Source organism: Chenopodium album, chromosome 20 (assembly GCF_948465745.1).
Source record: "Chenopodium album chromosome 20, dcCheAlbu1.1, whole genome shotgun sequence".
Classification (NCBI taxonomy): Eukaryota; Viridiplantae; Streptophyta; class Magnoliopsida; order Caryophyllales; family Amaranthaceae; genus Chenopodium; species Chenopodium album.
Window position 1 is genome coordinate 33,377,777 of NC_137853.1, and position 24,095 is coordinate 33,401,871.

Genomic DNA, 24,095 nt, shown 5'->3' on the forward strand with positions numbered 1-24,095 from the left:
ATGGCCCATGCAGGTCTCGAACCTGCGACCTTCGCGTTATTAGCACGACGCTCTAACCAGCTGAGCTAATGGGCCAATTTTGCTAACAAAACCATTATCTAACACCATTTTGTACAATTCAATACTTGATCAATAATTGGACACTGGATTTCAAGATCATATAAGTTCTGCTAATTTGTTCTACTGATCTTTTGGAAACCTTCTTGATTAGGAAACCCAGAAAAAAAGAGGAGAGAGAAAGTGATGGGGTGGGCAATAGCTTTGCATGGAGGAGCAGGTGACATCCCTCTTGATCTTCCTGCTGATAAACGACAAGCTCGTGAAGAAGCCCTCAAACATTGTCTAGATATTGGTGTCACCGCTCTTAAAGTTGGCCGCTCTCCCCTTGATGTCGTCGAACTTGTGGTAATTTTTCTATACGGAGTTTTCTTTTCGGTGTTGCTCGATTGATTGATTGATTGATCGTGTTTTTAAGTCTTGTTTTTGGAATTAATTATCAAGTTTACTATTTTAAGATGTCGGGAAATTGTTGTTACCTGTATATATTCGTATTTGGTTTATGATGTGTTTTTTTACTATTGTAAAATTTAAAAGGGGGCTATTTGATGGGTTTTTTTCCCCGGGTATTTTCGTTGAATTATGTCAAATTCTAATTACCTGGAATTGGATTATGTTAGCATGTGACAACTACGGAAGGACTGAGTGAAGGAGTAACAGACTATCAATGATTGGATGGTTCTGATATTAAACATTAAAGTATATCCATACTAATGCACGGGATATAATGATCGTAGACCTTGTTGGTTTTTTATTTTTGGATTTTGAGCAGGATAGGAGTATAGGAAATTCAAACAAATGCATCATTAAGATTTTGGAGAGGTTTGGCAAAAACATACTCTACTATTAATTCATTTCTTAGATGCACCAATAATTCCTCAAACAAACACTCCATTAGAAACTGTCCCTTTTTAACTTGAAATAGACATTGCTTTCTGTCTTCAGTTAAAGAATTTCTTATTGACTTATTGTTATGCCGAAAATTGAATTTTGATTACCCTCTTATTTATTTTGGTTGTACTACTACTGGTACAAAACTGAGAATGATAATGGTTTGTGACCTTAACAGGTACGTGAACTAGAAAACCATCCACTCTTCAATGCTGGCCTGGGTTCCGTCTTGGCCACTGATGGCTCTGTTGAAATGGAAGCATGCATTATGGATGGTAAAACCAAGAATTGTGGTGCTGTTTCTGGTCTCAAAACTGTTGTAAACGCTATTTCTCTTGCACGGCTAGTCATGGAGAAGACGCCGCATATATATCTTGCATTTGAAGGGGCTGAGGCATTTGCTAGAGAACAAGTGAGTGCATCCCTTCTATTTTATGGCCAAATTGTTTTATCGGGCTAATTTTCTTTCTTTTTTTTTTTTTTTTTTTTTTTTTTTTTTTTTTTGCAAACCCATGTCTTGCATCTGTTGTTGACTGTTGAACGTTTCGATTATAAATACTGAGATTTAATGTAGCTAGTGAGGTTAGCTGTCATTATATTTGATCAACTGTCTTCATATGGAATACTGTCGTATTGCAGTACCATACTGATTAATTTCATTTTAAGCAGGGCTTTGAAACTCAGGAACCAAGTCATTTTATTACGCAGGCAAATATTGAAAGGCTCAAACAAGCTAAAGAAGCAAACAGAGTGCAGGTATAATCATGTCTCTTTGAATATGAAGCTGCATACTTAAAACATAGAGAAGAAATTCTTACTTTGTGGTTATTGTCCAGAATATTTCATGTAAATTGGTTGCATCACATAATGCGTATTGGTGCAACCCTCTCACAACCCGATTTGGAGAGTTGTGGAAAAAGGAATTTTAGTTTGTGCATTTTGCTAGTCTTCCAATCATGTTAACAATATTAAATGAAAAAATAGACATGCCCATCTAGGTCAGCATCATTACTTTCAGTTCAATGATCTATGAATGGTACTTGCTTTTGTAGCTAGACTACACTCAGCCCATCGTGAAAGAAGTGAAAGTGGAAACACACGAAGTGAGTGGTGACAGCCACTTAGGCACAGTTGGATGTGTTGCAGTTGATGGCGATGGCAACTTGGCTACTGCAACTTCAACAGGAGGGGTAGTCAACAAGATGGCAGGAAGGATTGGAGACACACCAATCGTTGGAGCAGGCACATATGCCAACACTTATTGTGCTGTCTCTGCCACTGGGAGAGGGGAAGCCATCATACGTGGTACCATTGCACGAGATGTAGCTGCACTTATGGAATATAAAGGCATTTCTTTGAAAGAAGCAGCGGATTATGTTGTGAAAAATGGCGCCCCAGAAGGCACTTTTGGGCTGATTGCTGTATCAGCTACAGGAGAGATTGCTATGCCATTCAATACTATTGGGATGTTCCGCGCTTGTGCTAGCCAAGATGGTTCCTTGGAGATTGCAATACATTGATTGGCCTAATATAATTTAAAATACAGAAGATCAATGTTTGATGGAGAAGGCATTCTAACTAGAAGCAATTAAGTTATGCAGGCTTAGATATTTTTTCAATTGAAGGGAATGTAAACAATTTTGCTATCATTTGAGATTGCATTCATTGCAACTCTTTTCTTCTGAAAAATGAAGAACAAATGATCAAACTTTGTGACTTTGTGAGTAGTGGATTAGACTACACTAGATATTCTCCGATTATTCTCTCTCCCGCTCCTTTTTACTGGTATGTCGTATAATATTTCCCACCAAATGCACCTTTTTCGGATTTTGATTTTATACCCTTCACTCATTATTTCAATCATTCATTTTTATTTGTCTCATTTGAAATTTTATACAATTTTTTATACACATTAGAGTTCAAACATATTTATGTACATATCATTTAAAATTTATACTCCTTTGTTTTAAATTACTCACATAACCGACTTCTTTCTCTTTACAAATCAAATTAATCAAGGTAGCTAAAAGCCCTACAAATTAAAGAAAATTTGTTTCAAAAAAAAAAATAAATAAAGAAAATTTATTAAATAAAAATCAAGAAAGTGTCATTTCATTTCTTGATAACCTACACTAACTGTCCTAACAAACTCAGACTAAAGAAGAGAAATCCGTTTGGATAAATCTTGAATTCCATGTAACAACCAAACTACACTTATAAATATGAACCTACCCTTATAAATCATATATCAAGCACTCTACATTTTCTTCATTATTATAGCAGCATTTTCAGAAATACTACTTTCATCAGCAAAAATCCTCAGAAATCTTACTGTTTCTGTTCTGTTCTCTTCTGCTGTTAATCACTACTTCATCAGTAGCGCCATGTCGGGTTCGAGTTCACAAGCAATGCTACGACGCGATGTTGCAGAGACAGATTCCACGGGGCGATACGAAAGGTACCGTAACATTATATCACACCCCAACTCCAAGAAAATAGTTTATGGAGGAATTGATCAAGCTACTGGTGTACAAATTAATTGGTGTAAGATAGTCTTAGGACTTGCAACAGAAGAAGATATCAAGAAGAATATAAATTTTAAAGATTTTTGTGATGAGCCTAAATTGTTACAGTCGTTACAACATGAAAATATAATAAAATGCTATAATTATTGGCCTGATGATACCCTGAAGACTGTTCATATGATTACTGAGCCATTTTATTCAGAGAATTTAAGGGATTACAGTTTGAAACATGATCTTGTTGGTAATAAGCAAGTAATCAGGAGATGGTGTAAACAGATTCTTTTAGCTTTGGAATATCTTCACAGTCAAAACCCGCCGATTATGCACCGTGATCTTAGCCTCGAAAACATATTTATTGATGGGAATACAGGCGAGGTTAAGCTAGGAGAATTTGGTGTCGCGATAAGGCTTGAAGAGAATGCTGATAAACCGGAGTATGCTGGTACACCAGAGTACATGGCACCAGAGTACAATATACCAAAGGGTTATTCGTTGAACTATTGCGAGGTGGCTGACATATATTCTTTTGGGATGTGTGTACTTCAGATGACGAGTAGAGAAAAAATTTACAGTGAATGCAGGAATCGCGCAGAGATTCAGTCGTGTATTATAAGGTGTGTAATGCCTGCTGCGCTAGAAGAAGTGACAGATGATGAGATTAAGCAGTTCATTAAAAGGTGTCTGGCTAAATTATATGAAAGACCTTCAGCATCTGAACTGTTGGAACACCCGTTTATACCATCTGATAAGGAATTTCGAGGCATACGAACAGGGGAGAGCAGCAGAGTACAATACTAAGTTTATCTTGGTATCAATTCTTTTATGTCAGACTACAAATTAAAATCAGTCTTTAATTCTAGGTAGTATGTTAGTGATATGATATTACTTAGTGTTTCAATAAGTATGATTACTCAGTTTTAGGTTGATGCTGAGGCTTTTAGTAGTGTGTGTCAGTCAGTCAGTCAGTGTGTGTTTGTTGATTGAGTTTCATCAGTTGTAAGTGTCTGATTTGTGTCGAGAAACATTGCTGAGTTAGTTGATTGTAACAAATTTGTCAAGAACATTGCTGAGTTAGTTGTTTGTAACAAATTTGTCAAGAACATTGGTGAGTTAGTTCAATGTAATAAATTTAGTATTAAGTAATTTGTTTTTCTTACTTTATAGGCAGTTTCTGGGTTCATAAACTTTGTTTTTCGATTACGTTTTCTTTCAGAACTACTGTAATGTGAGTTTAGCACAAGTAATATATCCAAGATTTTCCAAGTCATTAGAGCTGCTAAATCGAATGTTTAATTAACTTGAGTCGGGTCATGTAATTAGTACGGGAGAATTAAATATGGTTAGTAGTGTTGTTTCATCTAGCTTAGAGTTTATTCGAGTTAACTCATAACTAACATGTATCTTATAATAACACAACACTTAAAATGTAAGAAAAAGTACACTAATGCCTAAACCTGAAAAAATTCAATCAAACAAAGAAAAAACAATTGATCATGAATTAATGATACTTAATGCATTAATAAGACTAGACCTGTAATGAAATTCAGTTCTTGTCACTGAACTCTGTATTTAACATGATGCCAGTTTTATTTTAACTTAGTGATTAAAATGAAGATTACAATTTTTATAATTTCAAACCACCACCAACTTCCATGCTCGAGTGGTGCAAAATGGGTGTGACGTATGAAATTTAAGCGCAATACAGTACTGGGGGACTAACAAAATGGAAGGCCTAGGTAATCTTCATAACCAACTGTCAAATTGACATTTCTAGAACAAAATAGCTACCATGAATACCATCTATTTAAAGTACAATTACAATTGAATCCAAAATTGCTATGAATTTATTACAAATTGCTACAAAAATGAAAAAAGAATCTACAACTGTATCATAGGCCAAAAAATTAAGATCCACCAGCCAAAAGTGAATAACCAGCACCATTTTTTTCCCAGTACAATATGTGGGGCCTTATAACTGTAAAACCAACTTCCTCTATTAGAATACATATGTAATATGAGGAACTGAAGTGTACCAATAAAGGATCCTAAATGAAGACAAAAATCCTTTTCTGACTCTACAATTGGTTGAATCGCAGGCTCCGGCGTTCATGACTGCATAAGTTACCAGCAAAACTTCAAAGATTAAGAAAAATTAAATAAAAATCAAACTATGCTTGCTGTTCAACTTGTGACACACTCCTGAAGGTATGTACTGCTCTGGTTCACATATCGATCCCACAATGGTTTATACCGGCCAATGGCCAATTTTAGCCATGGCTTCATGTTCCCATTGTAGTGAATAACAGCTGCACTCTCTATTAGACGATTATCAATGTTTGGATCATATCCTAATCCAAGTACGTGCCATCTTCGATCAAGCGGCTCTGTTAATCCATAGAAGCTGAGAAGTCCAGGAGGGAGAGTACCTAGCTTCCACAATGACCGGTCATAGTTTTGCTCCATCCAGTAGTGATAACGTGTAGTCACATTTGCATTTCTCCATGCAATCAAATCGAAAACATTCATGCCAAATGCCCATCCACAAGCCTGAGGATCAAATTTCGAGCTAATTATTGAGTTGGAAAAATTGAGATACTTATAGTACCGATGAAATGCTTCAAGGCAAGTTTCAACAGCTCCATTCACATTTCCATGCAAGTCCAATGAGAAAAGTGGGGTCAGATCCTTCTGGACAACCACATCATCATCGAGAAAAACTACTTTCTCCAGCTGAGGGTAAATGTCAGGCACATAGAACCGAAGGTGGTTTAATAGCGAAAGGTACTTTGGGTTCCGAAATTTAGGTTCAACTCTGAAATCTTGTGACCCACCAAAGTAGTAGGCCTGAGAATCAGGGTCAAGCAGCTGTTTGAAGACAGGAGAGTAAGAGGAATTCAGCCAAGTGAACTCTTCGATGTTCTGAACTTCTATTGTTGCACCTTTGAAGTCATTACTAAGAAACCAAGTCTGCATAGCACCATATGTGACGCCATTTGTAACTATGTGGAATACAAGTTGCTTTGGATGGTCAGCATTGGAGATGGTAGAGTTGACTACCACTGACACGCCAAGCAAATTATCTGAAAATATGCAGAAATGGTACGGATTGTTGTCCACAAGACGGGGAGAATTCTTGTTCTCATCTGCTAGTGTCTGTAGAGATGGCTTCTTCAACCAATCAGCCATCAGTTTGATGTTTAAGCAATGAAGAGTCTTAGGTAAGGATTCAGCTGCCAACTGCCCGAAAATTGTGCTCTGAACAGTTGCTGCATGTGCACGCTCCTCAAGTGCTTGAATGTGAGATTTCATAGTCATTATTGTGGTAGCTAGGTCATAGTGTGCATCCTGCGACTTGAAGATCAGAGATGACAGGCTTTTTATTATTGGTTCTGCTTCATCCAGTGATATAGCCTCTCCTCTCATAGCAGCTTTTGAAAGCAGAAGCTGGCAACTTCTGATCCTTGAGCTGAGCTCCCAAGCAAGCTGAAGGTTGTTATGCTCTTTTGCAATGATCACATAAGCCTTGGCAAGGGTCATTTGATCAGCTAATTGTCTTGCAACTGAACTTGAACTTAATAACTGGTCTGTAAAATTCAATCGCTCCCGAAGAGGCTCTACTATATCATCCTTTTCCTGTCACAAGTCATTAGCCACTGGTAAGATACTGCAAGTAATACGCTGATTCCAGGACATTACAAGCATGTGGATGAATATGTAAAAACATGTGCATCATTGTAGTTGTGTGATATCCTATTACAAATTTCTTCTGATTTAGGTAAATAACAGCTTATTATAGCTCAATGACAGGCAACAGCATATACGGTTTTGCATTAATTCAGGTAAAGGCCAAGCATAAGGTCATGCATGAACATCCAAGGTGATGCATTTCCACTAGCAAATATGTATCATTCTTCACTAATACACTATGAAATTCATCACCACCTAGAGGTGTGGATAAGAGAAATTAATGTACTCAACCTGCGGTTTCACTGAACAAAACTATGTCTGAATCAAACATAACTAATGCGTTTCATACATGAAGAAAATACATCACAGTAAAATGGTTTGATTTAAATTCTAGATGATGTACATAAATTCTACATTGTACAAATCACTGAAAACAGAGGAAAAGCTCAAAAAAAATCGGAATTGTCAGCAAGAGTGATCAAAATGGTGCAAATGTAAAATCAAAGTAAAGCTTTGTTAATATAAGGAAGTTCGATATATCCTTGGTCTAATTAGACCGTCAAAACGTTCCATTTTATCTAGAATTTAAGGACATAATTTGAGATGCATAAAGGACTAAAAATTAGATTGCTCAACTCATGTCCTCAAAGTACCATGGTCCACATAACCAAAAATTTTGGGCAGAGCTTAGTTGGTTACCCAGGACTTGGGATCAAACCCTGCCTACATCAGTTGCCCTCTTTAAACACCACATAAATTAGCACTGTTTTGGGCAAAGCAACCAAACAAATGAAAGAAAATCTAATTGATAAGAGGTTCAGAGATTCATACAGAAGAGAACTGTAAACCATATACAGATGAATAGTGGACAAAACTCAAATTATGAGCAACAAGCTGCCAGGTAAATGTAAATAAGCTGGAACGCCAGTAGCACATACAGAATTTACATGATGCAATGTCAATAAAGCAGGAAAATTGTGCAAAACATAAATTTTATTCCATAATTTGGAAGTCCTACACAGCATATACTACACGAAGGGTGAGTACCCTCCAGACCAAGAATTGTGTGTGTGGTTACTATATTTCACACCCTTGGAAACAGTAACAATTTTCAAACACGTTTAAATCTCGCCTATGTCAGTGGTTACAATTTCACATCCTCGGAGACTGTTAGCTGATACCTTTGCCACATATGTTGTACATGGCACAAAAATTGGTTCAATAAGTAGCAGATATTTTAGGGAAGAACAAAAAAAGAGAAGGAAAAAAAAGACAGAAGAGCATAACTAGCACTGATCATGACCAAGGCTAGCAAAAGTGAAGATAAGTTTAGGCTTTTTTTTCCTTGTTGGCCTAGAAAGAGAGAGATGGAGGTAGAACAAATCACTTTCAGTTACTCCAGCTAAAATAGTGAAGTTCAATAGGAAAGAAGACTTGGCATTCATCAAGCTGTTATTACTAGTTGAACCCCTAGAGCTTTGAAATCAGAATTTGACATTATAGAGTAATTCCCAAACCTTCAGGGATTAAGGCTTTGGCAATGTTTTATTGTTGTATCGTTATAAAAGCTACAATTGAACTGAGCTAGAGTTTGGAACGACTACCACTCTGCGGGTATAAGAACAAGAAGTATACACTATTCCTTTCAAATTCTTGATCGAACCTACAAAAAATACTAAACTAAAAGAGATCTAGTTAAGTAAATAACTAAAAGCAGTAGAGCTTCAATGAGCTTTAGAGAATAGCACTAGGCAATTCCCTATAAAAAGACTAGTTTACTTGGTATCATGCCCATCAGCATTAAGATGTTTTACTTTACTTAATCAGGAGCACCTGATCACAATACGCATTGTATGCTTAACTATTTGCTTTTGACAATGAAGGATTTACAAAACTTGAACTTTACATCATTAAATGGCTAAAAATCTCTTCCATACCCGCTAAAGACAAAACACACTGATCTACAGGATACAGCCAAAATGCCTACAGGAAGATCACTTTATTTCTAATTGACTTAAATTTTAGTCCACCACCTGGACTCATTTCAAATGGTGGCGCTCAAGATATACATTATAAAGCACGAAGTCCTAAGACTTTGAATGTGACAAAAGGATTCGTTAGCAAATAAGAGTTTGTAACCACAAAACAGGACATCTCTCAGGAAAGCATTATGAACTATGAAGAAACATTATACAACTATGCTCAAATACAATAAATCATATGAGGATCATCACCCATTAAAAGATAAATTTTACCAAATTTTGAACATGCATGGTTATTGGCAAAAACCCATTAAATCCACCTCAATGTGCAAGATAGAAGAACTTCTCTCTGTGGTGCTTCAGTTTTGTAATATGGTAGACATACAAGATTCGAGATCTCATACAAATCAAGTAATGGCCTCAGATATGAAAATTTAGTCAAAATTCATCTAAACTATAATTCAAACATTGACATCAAACAAATGAGCACCTATAATTATATGAATCTAATGAACTTGGATATCTTTCACAAATCAGGAAAATTCCCCAACGAATTCCTCAAACTGGGTAAAAACCACTGATAGATTAACACTACAACTAAACCAAAACAACCAAAAAGCAAGAAATGAGTATAAAGTAATCCGTTACTACTTATATGACATCTCACCTACCAAGATTCTGCCAATAAAATCACCTTTGACCCACAAAATAATTTGACAAAATAACACTTAGATAACCTCTAATCAATCAAAATTTCATCATCCAACTTCAAATGATAAGCATTTAATTCAAATATATACTATTATAACTAAATTTGATTGAAAAAATTGAGTAAATTACCACTGTCGGCTGATGAACATGATCTTGATTATGATGATTATGTTGAACAACAAACAAAATAATCCCAGCAAAAAAGAACAATCCAAGAAGTGCCCAGATCCAATTAGAAATTCTTCTTCGAACAGGGCGCCGGAAATCAGCCGCCCGCCGCCCCCGCATCTTCCGCCTCAAAAAAAAATCACCCCAAAATTCAACAATCTAAGCTGAACCCATCATCAATCAAGATTGAAATATCAATCTAAAAGTACAAATTTTGATTAAAAACTCAATTAAAACAAAACCCAGTTCAGTATTTTGGTTGAAAATTGTGCCCAAAAGTCTAAATTGGCAAAATTCACCCAGAAATGACTGATCAAAATGTGGGGTTTAAAGTTTTTTTTCTTTTTTTTTTTACTGGGTTTATTTATGAGCAGCAAATGATGGAAGAAAAAGAAGAAAAGTATAGATTTGGAATGAATGGGGACAGTAAAAATCAGCACATTTATTTGGACAGCTTTTATATAATCAATAATTAATGAATTAATTAAGAGGAGAAATGAATTTAGTTTTAGTTTCAGGTTCTGCACTGTTCACATTGGCGGGGAAGGGAAGGAGGAAGGGCATCTCCACATGACTACATGTGCTGATGTGCTCTTGGCTCTTGCCCTTCTCTTTTTTTAAGTCTTTGCTTTTAACTTTTTTTACTCCATACATTTACTTGGAGGAGGCATTAAGGATAAATCATTCCTAACGACAAGCGGAATTTGCATCCGCGAACCTTATTTTTGTGTTCGGATCTTTGTTTTGAAATTTTCATTTTTATTTACTATATATGAGATGATTTACATGTGATGTTTGTATCGTTTTATGTATGGATGATTTATATGGTCATGATGTATTTATCGATTTGTATTTTGTCATATCACTCATATGTCTACCTATTAGGTATCTATGTTATACGGTAATTGTCTTTTTAAAAGATCATTGTTTTTATTATTATTATTATTAAATGTTAATTTTGAAAAGTCACAAATAACATTAAGATGATAAAATACTATTGAAGATCATGTATATTAATCTTTTTATCATTTCACGTCCCATTATGGCCTAATTGCCTACCTAACCTAACTAGATTACACAAATTGGAACCACAATAATGGCCGATCGAAACAACATAAAAGTACTTAAGGCATAAATTAAATCAGCTTTAACTACAGTTAGAATATGACAACTTGAAGTCCAAGTAGTTTTCTTTCTCTAGTAGGGTTGTTCTTAGGTAGTTCCTAACCCACGTAAGGAGTAGTGAGCATCTTCCAAAAAAAAATTAGGAGTAGCTAGGGATCTAGACAAATTACTTGATTTAAAAAGATACAAACATATGTTACTCTAATGACGTGAAATAATTTATGAATATTAGGACATTATTGTTTATCTCATTTTGTCTTAACTTTAACCATAGAAATACTATAGGCCAAGCATCGATTTACATAAGAAAGGACCATCAAAACTCAACAAGGATGAGGACATTGTCTTTTTTTGATATAGTCAAATCCAACCTAACTATTGTGTTATGGAGTACTATATTACTTTCTCCGTGCTTTTTTCCTTGATCCACTTTGACCTTTACACTATTCACTAATCTTACTTTGACTGTCCTTTATAAATTATATGAAAGGAAAAACAAATTCATGTGAGATCATGCTAAAATCATCTCAATAAATATTATCATAATATATAATTTTTACTAATGAAGAATTAAAGTGTTGGTGGTGATTAGTGTCAGATAATATAAACTCCTCAATCAGAGTGATTTCCATTGATCAATATTTATAGGGTTACAATGAGAAACCTAATCATATTAGGTAACTATAAGATATGTACAGATATCAAAGATAATCTTATACAAAATATATCCTAAACCTAGGATGAGAATATTCTATGGATATTCTCTATCACACCCCCGCAGTCGGAGAGGGAGAAAATCGGATGCTCAGACTGGATCTGAATCACGCATCAAGCGGTAAGGATAGTATGGTAACCCATGATCAAAAGAGAAGTAGTAGACATGTGCCGGTGATGACAATGATGAGAAGCAACAGCCACGACCTACGTATAGTAGAGATAAGCACTGCTAAGCCGGAGGAGAAGGAGAGGAGCCGCACAGACTTGGGCTAAGTTGCAAATCCAAAAAAGAAGAAGCTAAGGGATCAAACCATCATCCGGGTAGAAAACACTACACTACTACGGGAAATCACAGTTGAAGAAAAAAACAAATAAGATAGCCTAAATTCCACACCACTTAACCACTAGAAACTATTTACCTCTAAAAAAATTGACCCACACAACAAGATAAATTCCACCAAATTAAAACAAGCTAAGTAGTGGCTGGATTTAGAGAATAAGAAATTCCACCGCATGTACTTGTGATAATTAAAATTGACAATAAATTGAAAAGGTAAGAAAAAGTGTTGTTAGTGCCAAAAATCCAACACTCCCTTTAAGTTATTATAGTGTAGTTGTTCAAGGCTCCAGCCAAGTAGAAGACCTCCGTTGGAAAGGGGTCAGGAGCAAGACTACAACGTAACTAAGGTGGTGGAGGCCAACAACGACATTGGGAAAAAGAAGACTATCAAAGGGGTGGTTTGTCTCGTGGGTCTGGCTCATCCAAGACTACTATATCAGTCATTGGATACACTACGCAAGATTGCAATTCACTCACAGATTAGGTTAAAGAAGGAGAACTATGAGTGATCTAGATGGCGTATTAGGTGGAAAACTAAGAGGTAGAGGTAGATCATAGAGCTCCTGTGTGTGGTGGGAAGTTGGAGCACAAAAGGGGTTGCCGATGATGGTCAACCATCATACTCTATAATTAAATCGCGGAAGCCAAAAAAAAAAACAATGTGTTTTGTGTAATTGTTTGTGAATCCCGCCGGTGGGTTTAATTTTCTAACCCACCGGCAGGGGAAGAGAAAATTTTAGATCTAAACAATCCCAAGATCTAACCTAAGCTGTGATACCATGTCAGATAATATAAACTCCTCAATCAGAGTGATTTCCATTGATCAATATTTATAGGGTTACAATGAGAAACCTAATCATATTAGGTAACTATAAGATATGTACAGATATCAAAGATAATCTTATACAAAATATATCCTAAACCTAGGATGAGAATATTCTATGGATATTCTCTATCATGATACCATGTTAGTGGACCAACTCAACCAAAAGCTTAAGCTTTTGGTTGAGTTGGTCCGCTAACAATTAGAGTTCTACATTGACAAACATGTTAAATGAAACATGTCAATTAAAAAAACGAAGGAAGTAGGTTTTTTTTTTTTTTTTTTGATAAGGAGAAAAACCCTACCGAGCTAGAATCTCTTAAGGGTCCACCCGACTCAAGTTAGCAGGCTAAACCTTTCACAAGTGTGTGTTGGGGGCGGGGGGGGGGGGGGGGGGTTAAGGAAAACCCCACCCAAAGTGTTTCTAGTGGGAAAAGGAAGAAGATTTTAATTGAGTTATCGTAAAACCGAGAAGCTAAGGTTAATTAAACGATAGATGAGATTAAAAATCTGACGACATTTTTCAAATGCTTACTTAGTTGCCTAAGATCCTCCTTAACTATGCATTAGATTCGTGGTTGTTATAGGGTATGCGGTCATCCAAACCTTCATGACCTAAAAACATTTGGAAATTGAGAGAAGAGAAGATAAATCCTATGAACATGGAGCATAAAATTCTACTCCGTAGTCCGTAATACAAATGAACATATAAGAATATGCGATGCAAATAAATGTAGGGCCGTCAAGGCACGACTTTATTATTTGCACTTGAATTGGTTGGTGTTAGATCTATATAACAAAGGTATAATTCTTTACTAATCAAGTCGCGTTAAATTATAATTCGCATAAACCTAAGGTATAGCATGCAACATGAAAATTTATTTCTGCAATGTGGTACTGCCATTAATTTACAATGAATGAACTTCTCAAAAGAGAATATATCATTGCATGATTAAAAAAAGATCAGATTTGTAAATGATTCATATATATTTGACTCAAGTCAACATGCTCCAATACTTTATGTATATTCATGAAAAGGTCATAACTCATACTTGTGGATTTTTTTGCATGGGCAACCTCCACTAAACACTCCTATCATAACAAAAACCCGCTCTCACTTAACACGTGATGCAAGGTATTGAAGATAATGAAGTGTTCGCTTTTTAGAGGTTTTTCGAGGTAATACAAGTTTATAAGTTTATCAAATGATAGATTTGTAAATAAGTTGTCTAGATATTCGTGCTTGTATAATTAAATATTAAATTTCATTTATGTCTTCCTCACATGAACCACTACTTAACCAACCACCAACACCATCTCCCTCCCCCTTAAATCCACTACCAAAAATAAACCATTGTCTTCATCTTCTTCGTACGAACTGACCATAACCTTTAATGGTAAAATTCTCAGAGTTTCAATGGTAGAGGGAAATCGAAGCCTAGTTTCAAGCCTTCAATGGAGAAAACAATGGAAGGGGGAAAGCTCACTTATCATAGGGTTCGCCATGTAGGAGTTTATAGGTACTACGCAGCGGAAATAACATGAATCATATTCATACAGTACTTAATCCCAAGATCTAATGCATAACACATAAAGAAAACATAATTATACCTTTGAAGAGTGATTCCACGTGCGATCGAGCAAGAATAATGGGAGATAAAGGACCCCAAGCGTGATTCCTCTACTTGGTCCACGGGCACAGATTAAACCTCCACTAATGCTAGTTAGTCGTGATTGAACGCTTCAATCAACCTTCAACGGAGAAGAGAGACACGAGCTAACCATGAACCACCACGACGAACACCACAAGCCACCACGAGGGGCGCCGCACGTACGGACGTGAAGGGGAGAGGGGAGGGCCGTGAGGTGAGGAGAGTGATTAGGGTTTGGGACTTGGTTGCTTTTTTCACAATCTACTGTTACTGCTTACTTGCAACCCTAGGCATGGATCTTATTTATAGATCACATCTCTAAATAAGAGCCCATGTCAAAAGCCCAAAACCCTTATCCTAAACATACTACTCTAGCCCAACACTCTACATGGTATGTCATAATCTCATGAGGCCCATTAATGGGCCTCTTACTTGTTTAACCCAATACCCTTGTTGTGTGACCTCATAGGATCCATTCTATAAGGCTTTGGGCTATTTAACTAACCCAAAGATCAATTATCAAATCTAGCAACAAATATTGACGACCCTATAGAATGAACTTATTATCTCCATAATAGTGATCCTTGATTTATCTAGTAATTGCACTTATCGAAGACATAACTCCTTCACGCCATGCCCTGAATTACTCTATTTTTCTTAGGGTTATCGTTTAATTTGGCGGCAAAACAATTGTCAATGTTGATATTGATGATAATGTCGGTGTCAGTTCGTAGGAGGAAAGCGAAGATGAAGATGATGGTTGTTTTCGATTATGGATTGTGGAAGGAAGGAGATGAAAGAAGAAGATGTACAATGGTGGTGGTGGTGGTTAGTGTTCGGTGGTAATTCAAAAAAGAACGTAGAAGAAAGATGGTGATCTACAAATTATTCTTCATTTTGCCGTGAAATTTCCCTTTTAACCTTAGATAAACTTATAAAGATTTTTTTTCCTTTTTTTGACACCAACTTATAATTTTATTAGGTAATTAAGGGTCTGTTCTGTTTAGCTTAATTTCAATTCAGTTCAGTTCCTAATTTCATTTTCTCATAAACGATTCATTTTAGCTCTATTCATTTCAGTTCAATTCAGTTCTGCCCCAATCAGTTAACTTAACTAAAGTAGTTTTTTGGAAACAACTTAACTAATGTTCATGAGAGAAATCCAAACTTAAGTCAACTTTATAATGAAATACTTTGAACTCCGAATTTTAATTTCCAACCTAAAGCAATTCAAAACAGAATGTTCCATTGACTCGAATTGACACTACTACTCAATTTTTTTTAAATTTTTTATTTTATTTTTTTAATTTGGGGCTCATTTTTAAGTAACAAGATTTGAATCCCCACCTAATTGTTGTTACAGGATCGAATATGCGGCCCTTCCTTCCCAAATGCAGCCAATCAAACGATACACAAACCGCTAATTGGTACCACCAAGGCACCAACCGCTAATTGGTACCACTACCCCATTCTTTGAAAGCGCGGATAATTTGTTCTTCAAAAAACAAAAAAGCAACCAAAACGTCCAAAAACGAGCCTAGGAGTCTGGGCCCCAAACATCACCATGAACTCAAATTCATGGTAAACATTACCCGTCATCCTTCGGTGGCACTCTTCTCTTCTTCCCACCATTTTTCGTCGTCATTTGCTTCATCCCACGAAGAGGAGAGAGAAAATCACGGCGGCGTAAATAAATGGCAACAAGAAAAGGGGAGAAGTTCTCGGCGGATTGGGTAATGGGAGGTTCGGCAGCAGTGGTGGCGAAGACGGCGGCAGCACCGATTGAAAGGGTTAAATTGTTGTTGCAAAATCAGGGTGAGTTGTTGAAGAGAGGTCGTCTTCATACTCCTTATTTGGGTGTTTCTGATTGCTTCAAAAGGGTTCTTCGAGAAGAGGGTGTTCTTGCTTTTTGGAGAGGAAATCAAGCCAATGTCATTCGTTATTTTCCTACCCAGGTATTTGATTTTTTGATTTTGTTGAAAAAAGTTGATGGGTTTTTGCTGGAATTGGAATTAATTTGTGGGGTTTTGTTATTTTCTTTTTTTTGGTTTATTGTTATTTTGTTTGAATTCTGTTTGTTTGTTTTCCAGATTTTGTAGGGTGTATTAATTAATGTAGTGAAAAAATGTGAATTGAAAATGAGGATGTGTACTTTCAATTGATATTTACTAAGTGTTAATGCCATTGTTTTGTGTGATTTGTGGAAATAAGAAGATACATTATGGTTTGTCTGGAAACCAGAATTTCATTTGAAATTCTAGATTTGTCTCATTCAAATTGTTTGATTTAGAATTTGGAATTGGATTTGACACAAATCCAACCCTTTAAACAAATCTGTCCGTTTTAATGAATTTGAAATCCAATAACAAAAGCTGTCATTTCGAATTCTGGAAAGCTCATATATATGTTTATTGCTGCTGTTTTGTTTCCCCCTCCTCTCTTTCATTCTCTTCTCAGCCACCATTAATGGAAGCTCGGATTTCTTAACTGTGCTGGATTGCTTTTTTTTTTTTTTTTTTTGTTTTTTCCTTCATGTACATCTCATTTCTATCCTCCATCAACTTGAAGTTAATTATTCATCAAGTATAATAGCACATCTTTTAATTACCTTGAAACAATATCGAGATTATCGATGTCGGCACCGACGAACACGAGTAAGATGACGAAGCAAAGCACATTTGAGGAGAGAGAAATCAAATTGGGGTAAAAAAAAATATACAAGAATCAAGGGATTGAAGAAATTAATGCTAAGGATGATTCATATCTAGTCTAGCTTATGGAGTATAGAAACTTTTTGAATGTTTTTAATTCTTGAATTTGAATTCAGATTTCTCCCAAACATTTTGTTGAAATTGAAATGTTAGAATATAAATTCTAGAATTTCCCAAACATTATATTTGGAATTGAATTTCCAGAATTCAAATTCTAGAATTGAATTCTTTCATTTCAAATGAATTCAAGGTTTTCAAACACTACCTTATGGAAATTGGTGTCAATTTTTTTTTGGTGTTTAAAGAGACACAAGGGCAGGGTGAGAATCGATCTTAGGATCTCTTGAAACCGGGAGGGAAGCTCTTACCACTTGAGCTATCCCTCACTCTCAAATTGTTGTCAATTTGAAGTAAGGATGTGGGTATTACTCTATTGTCAGTTTACTATTGGCATTGTAATGATGCAATTATGTGGTGGGATTTTAGTTGTATGAAAGAACAAAGGAATTGATGATGTGGGTTTTGAGGAAAAGAGTGAAAGTTAGGAAACAAATGTGGGGTCTTTGGTTTAACATTAGATTGCTCATGAAATGGGGCTCTTCGTATCATATTGATTGGAAAAGAGTGAAAATAAGTGAAATACGTTGAGATTTCTCAGTCAATGGGCTAACAAATTTATTGGAAAAGAGTTTAAATTTGGGGAAAAAAATTATTGAACTTTCGTTGGTGTTATGTTTGGTATAAAGGAGTTGATTCTGAATTAATTCTATTCAGATGTGAATTAATAATAGTTGCTGGACTGGAGGTACTTTTAGTATGATTAGGCCTGGTTGAAGCAAGGAAGTGCTGCTCAGAAACTAGCATTACATAAGAAGATTTGAGCTTTGCTATTCAACATTGCAGTTTATGGCCTGTTTCTGTTTAAAAGATAGAGAAACTGAAATATCTGATCCTATGCAGGCTTTCAACTTTGCATTCAGAGGGTACTTCAAGAGTCTTTTTGGACGTTCTAAGGAGAGAGATGGCTACTTGAAATGGTTTGCTGGAAATGTGGCTTCTGGAAGTGCTGCTGGAGCAACAACTTCAGTCTTTCTCTATCATCTGGATTATGCACGTACACGACTTGCTACTGATTCTCAGGGAGTTTCTATGAATGGACAACGACAATTTAAAGGATTGGTTGATGTTTACCGCAAGACATTGTCAACGGATGGAATTGGAGGGCTTTATCGAGGGTTTGGAGTATCAATATTTGGAATTACACTTTATCGGGGTTTGTACTTTGGGATGTATGACACTTTGAAGCCGCTTATTTTGATTGGGCCTCTTGAGGTTGGTCACTTTTTTTTTTCTTTCTTTTTTTAGTCTGAGTATTCTATTACACCCTTATCTGTCTGCGTAGTTTGATTTTACTGAAAACCTTTGCAATGCAGCATTAGTTTTGCTCCCACTGGGTTGATGGAAAAATGTTAATGCCTGGAACTTTAACAATCTTGTTAGATGTCAATTGTCAAGTGGAAGAAAACATTCATATTGAATGTTTGACGGACGTCTCTTTTCTTATTTTTTATTGGTTAATTAATTTAATTTCCTTTGCTCATCTTCTTCCCACCATCATGGCACCATTATAGGCAGCTGTAATGATTTTTTCATGGTATTGCTATGGAAGTAAGATCTATACAATTGAAAGGAGAGAAGATCCAAGGAATTTGTTTCTCGTTGCCATTCTTTTTAACAAATGTTTTTTATAGACATGTAGGGCACACTTCTTTTCTGCTGTTGCTAAAACAAGGTCAAAGGAGAGTGGTTTGTAGAAATTTTGTAAAAATTTACCGATCTTTTGCTGGTGCAGTCATTGCTTATGTTTAATATTTGAGATAAAAAGAGTAGGAGTAGGCCTCAAAGAAAAGAAAGAAAGATACTGGAAAGTAGGCTGGATAAGTAGAAAATAAGTTGATACAGAAAAGAGAGAGAATCTTGATACTGAAGCATCGTGGTTGGTAATGCTCTATTGGAGATAATAATATAGAAGTTGTGGTAGACCAAGAATGACTTGGATGGAAGGGGTACCATGTATTGAGGATATGAAATTAAGGTCTTCATGATCATATGATGGAATGCAATAGGAGTGATTGCAGGAAAATGATTAATGTAAGCGATTCATGGATTGACATCTTGCTCTATGTGGCAAGGGCCATCCTTTTGGGATTGAGGATTTGATAATGTTGTTGGTTGGATTGGGCCTCTCTCCAAGCTAGACACAACATAAACATTTCAAAGAACCTTGACACGTACCTGACCTAATTAATTAATCTGTAATAGACTAGGATTTTTAGATTAGAAGTTCTAATGAGCAAGAAATTTAAAGCTAAAAGCTCGAGTCTTTGATTGATAATGGCAGAAATTTGGATACAAAAGTAATAGGTTTATAGCTTTAGGCTATTACTCTCCTTGATATCTTTAGGCTATCACTCTCTAAGTAACTTGAGGTTACCATTCTCTCTCATTCCATATTACTTTTTTTTTTTTTTTGAAACCTCTCATTCCACATTACAAATCTCATGCCTTCTACTGCTATACTACTCCTTATGAATCAAGCAAGCTACACTAGACAACAAGGATAACCTAATATTAATTAACATGTCACTATTCCGTAGAGCATCAAAACAGCAGGCTTTTGTGTTACCCCTCTCCTTAGTGTTTTGATGAGTTTTGTCCAATAGTGCCTTGCTGTCCTATGCTTCCCATCACTCTTAGATGGCACCCCCATTGAGTCTATCACATAATCTTCGATAGTAATCCAACCTGTTTATATATCGGGCAGTTGTGTTGACCTATTTAACTTTGTTTAAATTTGAAACATCAAGAACATTCAAATAACGGATCACTTTCTCTGTCTGATAATGCTATATTACTAAAGTAGTTCTGGTTTAGCTGATTCCTAACTTTCTCGAGTATTCTGAAATTTTCAAGAAAGAATTCAGATTAATCTATCTCTTATCTTTACGCTGTGTTAAAATGTGGTTCGTAATATTTTCTACTCCCTCTGCCCACAAATAAAAGTCCTCTTAGGATTAAGTGTGAAAAGTAAGAGTTTTAATCAGGAGGGAGGCTTATGGTAGACTGTGTAAATGTAACAATAAGAAATTATGGTGGCTAATACTTTGTATAAAAGAAACATAAGCTCTTTTATGAGAACCAAATTACATGATAGAATTCGGTGAATTCTCTGTATAAAATAATTAGGACTTTAAGAAATGGACATAAAAAAAATATACCAGACTTATACTTGTGGTATATGTTTAAGTCGTTCAGGTTGTAGTATATTGTATTGGTGTTTGAAAACTCATCACGAACCATACCCATTTAATCTTCATCTTATCATTTACAAATACTACTTTATTAAAGTATGAATTCTGATTGCTTTTTATCCTTGGATTGTTACAGGATAATTTCTTTGCTTGCTTTTTCTTGGGTTGGGGAGTGACAACTACATCTGGTATCTGTGCCTATCCATTTGACACCGTGCGACGGAGGATGATGCTTACATCTGGGGAGTCTGTAAGGTATTCTAATGCATTACATGCATTACGTGAGATTATTCATCATGAAGGGTTTTCTGCTCTTTTCCGGGGTGTTTCTGCAAATATCCTGTTGGGTATGGCAGGGGCTGGAGTGCTAGCAGGCTATGATAAGTTGCACCGTATTGCTTATGGACATGGTTATAGGTTTGGGCCTTACAATAAGTTGTGAAAATGAAGTGTATAAGATTCTTGGTTTTGTACAGCTCCAAAATATTCTTATCGTATCCCCATTGACTTTTTCACAAAGGGATTCAAATCATTCAGAAGGAAAAATCACAGCCAAAAGTGTTGGAAATATAAGTCTCATACTCATTGAATGTTCATTATTGATGCCATCAACAAATGTTTGTTCATAATGGCAATCCCAATTGTATCAACTGTATAGTTTCACCAGTTCATATTAATGTAACTGCTTCTCTTTTATTCCTATGTGTTCAAATGTTTCCTTGTTTATGTTAGTATAGTCTGCCTAATTCTGTCATGGATGAACCACAATGTTCTGAAACAGAACAGCCTGTCTGTTGATGCCTGATCTTTGGCAGGGCTTTGGGGTTCCAATCTGTTTCTTCTGATTAGCTCTAGTACTCACAGAGAGGTATCAGCCTTGAGTATACTATAGTTTACTTATAATATCCGTATTGCTTTCTTCATTTTCACAAGTAATCTATTATTTATTATTTTGTGTTGAGTCATGGGGTCCATTATGACAAAATCTTTTTCATTTTTGTTTCTTTTCTGTATAAATGCTCCTTTGATCAATTAAGGTCAATCTGAAGTATGAACTATGGGATATTAATGTCTTGTTTCTTTCTTTCTAAATGGTCATTTTGTGTATTATTGCTCCTGGTAGACTTGATTCTTGATAAGTCAGAATCACATGTTACTTTTTTTATTTAATATTTTTTTTAATCTGTGCTTCTGGTACTCTCCTTCAGGTAATTTTGTGAAATATCTATCTATTGTGTTCCTCATTCTTGATCACTATTCACTGGTCCGTATAAAGCTGATTCCACAACTAGTTTGATATACATATACTTTCCCAATGTGATGTAAGAAGGGTAGGTTTCAGATACGAAATAGCATGAGTTCATTTTCAGTTACGAAGAGGTGCGGTGCTACATATTTGTCTTCATATCAGAAATGTCAGTGATTTTTGGTACACTTACTACACTATCAAGTATAGATGTCAATGGACAATGGTTTCAGACTTGTTAAGAGTGGAGCATTTTGCATTGTCAAGGTGGGTTTCGTAGCTTCTTACAGGTGAATATCCTTCTTTTATGCCTACATGACTGTATAATTGCTAGTGTTAAACCATTGGAGATGAAAAGTGAATTTAACTAGTACTAAGGTTGGAGTTTCGTCCGTAGCATAAATTAGTACTTTATATTTTTCAGCTGTAAGAATTTTTTTTTAGTTTATTTTTATTCTGTGCTCATAACACTTTAAATTAATTATGAATTTTACAATGCAGTTTTTTCTGGCCATCTGGGTGTTGAAGGCTTCACCAGACTATTCTTCTGGCATCCTCATCTCTGGTTAGTCTGGTATAATTGGTGTAAACTTTGGGAAGTCTGTCTTTACATATTTTTCTGATAACTAAGATGTTTTCTTATTCACTCTCTCAAATCTGGTTTATATATCCTAACTATCTAAATTGCTTAAGGCCCATATTGATTATACCATATTAGTACTTCTTGAATATTGATGTGCAGCTTAAGGCGCATCCCCTGAGGCGCACAAAGAATTTTTTCAGAAATTTTCTTATGTTTATTATATGCGTCTCAAATGAGGCGCACCTCGGTGCAGGGAGCTCTGAAACGCCTTGGCAAGCCTTGAGCCTTTTTATACATTGCTTTGCGTTCTTATATGTATATAATAATGCAGAAGCTATAGGTCTTTAATAACCAACTTTCAGAGACCTTACTTTTTTGGAGAATGGGAGGATAAATGTCGAATTCATACTCTTACCCACCATTCCAGCCTCACAAACTTTTGAAACATATGAACTAGATCTTTTTTTACCACACCCAGAAGACCTGGAATAACAGTTTTTTTTTTTTTTTTTTTTTTTTTGACGGGAAATATTGAGTTTTAGGGATTTGTATTTCTACAACATTATGGTTCTTATAGGGTCTTTTTAAACAAGCACTTATAGAACTTGCAATAGGAGATCAATTCTACCTAGCAACATATTGATTGGCCTAACCTCATATTTCTGGGAAAAGATTGTTTTAGAATGTTATTTCAGCAAACAGCGATGTGTTGACTGTTGGATTTAACTCTTTTAACCGCCTAAGCATCAACCAAAGAATATGTGGCCTTTTGGGCAATAGCTTGTCTGAAAAGGAACATTCTGCTTGTTGCTCATGACAGACCCTATGAAATCATCATTTTCACCTGTATCAACCTCTCTTGACAACCAATAATTGGTTGTAATTTTTACTACTTCTGCCGACAATATACAGCGGATCCAGATGTGACTAACATGGCCTATAAGCCTGGTCTGAAATGTCTCCAAAGCCCTAAACACCAGCTGCAAAAGAGTCACTGGTGACAGATGGCAATGCAGATTAGCAGACCCAACCACCCATTTATTTCTATGCCTTAAGCTCCAAAATCTAAGTCTCTGGTATTGAAAATGAGTTTCACATTAATGAACCTTTAACTATTAACACTACTATAGTTTCTAACACAAACAAAATATAATTACCCTCTTGAAATTCTGTTACCAAATCTGATGATATATTACAGATCATAAATTGTTGAAGTGTGAGGATTACAAAGAATAGATGCAGATGTTTCTGTAGGGTTTATTTATTTATTTTTTTTAGCTAGTTTAAACTTTTAATTTTTCATAGCCTACAACAGAACAATTATTAGGTAAAGAAAGGTTTCCATACTGAAATAACTAATGGGGTGGAAAAAAAATACATAGACACTGTACTCAAGTCCTTGTATACATATAAAACATGATGAGCCTCTTTGGCATTTTGTCTGACTCCATACACCTAATAAATGCCAATTCTCTTTCACAAAGTAATGCTAATAGAAAACTGTTATGATCCTATCTTCCTTTTCAATAATGACCCTATCTTCCTTTTCTAGGCTTCTTGAGACAT

At 35.6% G+C, this 24,095-nt stretch overlaps 3 protein-coding genes, 1 non-coding gene and 1 pseudogene across 4 annotated transcripts; 3 read left to right on the forward strand and 2 right to left on the reverse strand.

Annotated features, from left to right (window-relative positions):
* Window position 1: 1 nt before the first annotated feature.
* On the reverse strand, window positions 2-75 carry TRNAI-AAU (transfer RNA isoleucine (anticodon AAU)). The gene has a single exon. It is a non-coding gene; the product is annotated as a tRNA-Ile (tRNA).
* Window positions 76-91: 16 nt separating this feature from the next.
* Window positions 92-2,665, forward strand: LOC145598684 (isoaspartyl peptidase/L-asparaginase 1-like). The gene is made up of 4 exons (XM_081655064.1): window positions 92-405; window positions 1,127-1,360; window positions 1,618-1,704; window positions 2,001-2,665. The coding sequence occupies exons 1-4, from the start codon at window positions 244-246 to the stop codon at window positions 2,466-2,468; spliced, it is 951 nt and encodes a 316-aa protein (XP_081511190.1). The 5' UTR covers window positions 92-243; the 3' UTR covers window positions 2,469-2,665.
* Window positions 2,666-3,332: 667 nt separating this feature from the next.
* On the forward strand, window positions 3,333-4,271 carry LOC145597066 (putative serine/threonine-protein kinase WNK6 pseudogene; annotated as a pseudogene).
* Window positions 4,272-5,339: 1,068 nt separating this feature from the next.
* Window positions 5,340-10,625, reverse strand: LOC145597787 (hexosyltransferase GAUT11-like). The gene is made up of 2 exons (XM_081654033.1): window positions 9,983-10,625; window positions 5,340-7,106 (listed from the first exon to the last, which is right to left on the reverse strand). Exons 1-2 carry the CDS (start codon window positions 10,139-10,141, stop codon window positions 5,655-5,657), a joined length of 1,611 nt encoding a protein of 536 aa, XP_081510159.1. The 5' UTR covers window positions 10,142-10,625; the 3' UTR covers window positions 5,340-5,654.
* A 5,555-nt stretch (window positions 10,626-16,180) lies between these two features.
* LOC145597865 (ADP/ATP translocase ER-ANT1-like) lies at window positions 16,181-21,400 on the forward strand. Its single transcript, XM_081654121.1, has 3 exons — window positions 16,181-16,633; window positions 18,350-18,721; window positions 20,837-21,400. Exons 1-3 carry the CDS (start codon window positions 16,373-16,375, stop codon window positions 21,140-21,142), a joined length of 939 nt encoding a protein of 312 aa, XP_081510247.1. The 5' UTR covers window positions 16,181-16,372; the 3' UTR covers window positions 21,143-21,400.
* Window positions 21,401-24,095: the final 2,695 nt, after the last annotated feature.

Excerpts from the sequence above, each read along its gene's own strand:
- LOC145597865 (XM_081654121.1), top strand. The coding sequence starts at position 16,373 with ATGGCAACAAGAAAAGGGGAGAAGTTCTCGGCGGATTGGGTAATGGGA. Across the intron at positions 16,634-18,349 it reads TTCGTTATTTTCCTACCCAG|GCTTTCAACTTTGCATTCAG; the intron begins GTATTTGATTTT and ends GATCCTATGCAG. Across the intron at positions 18,722-20,836 it reads TTTTGATTGGGCCTCTTGAG|GATAATTTCTTTGCTTGCTT; the intron begins GTTGGTCACTTT and ends GGATTGTTACAG.
- LOC145597787 (XM_081654033.1), bottom strand. The coding sequence starts at position 10,141 with ATGCGGGGGCGGCGGGCGGCTGATTTCCGGCGCCCTGTTCGAAGAAGA. Across the intron at positions 7,107-9,982 it reads ATGTTCATCAGCCGACAGTG|GAAAAGGATGATATAGTAGA; the intron begins GTAATTTACTCA and ends GACTTGTGACAG.
- LOC145598684 (XM_081655064.1), top strand. The coding sequence starts at position 244 with ATGGGGTGGGCAATAGCTTTGCATGGAGGAGCAGGTGACATCCCTCTT. Across the intron at positions 406-1,126 it reads TTGATGTCGTCGAACTTGTG|GTACGTGAACTAGAAAACCA; the intron begins GTAATTTTTCTA and ends TGACCTTAACAG. Across the intron at positions 1,705-2,000 it reads AAGAAGCAAACAGAGTGCAG|CTAGACTACACTCAGCCCAT; the intron begins GTATAATCATGT and ends TTGCTTTTGTAG.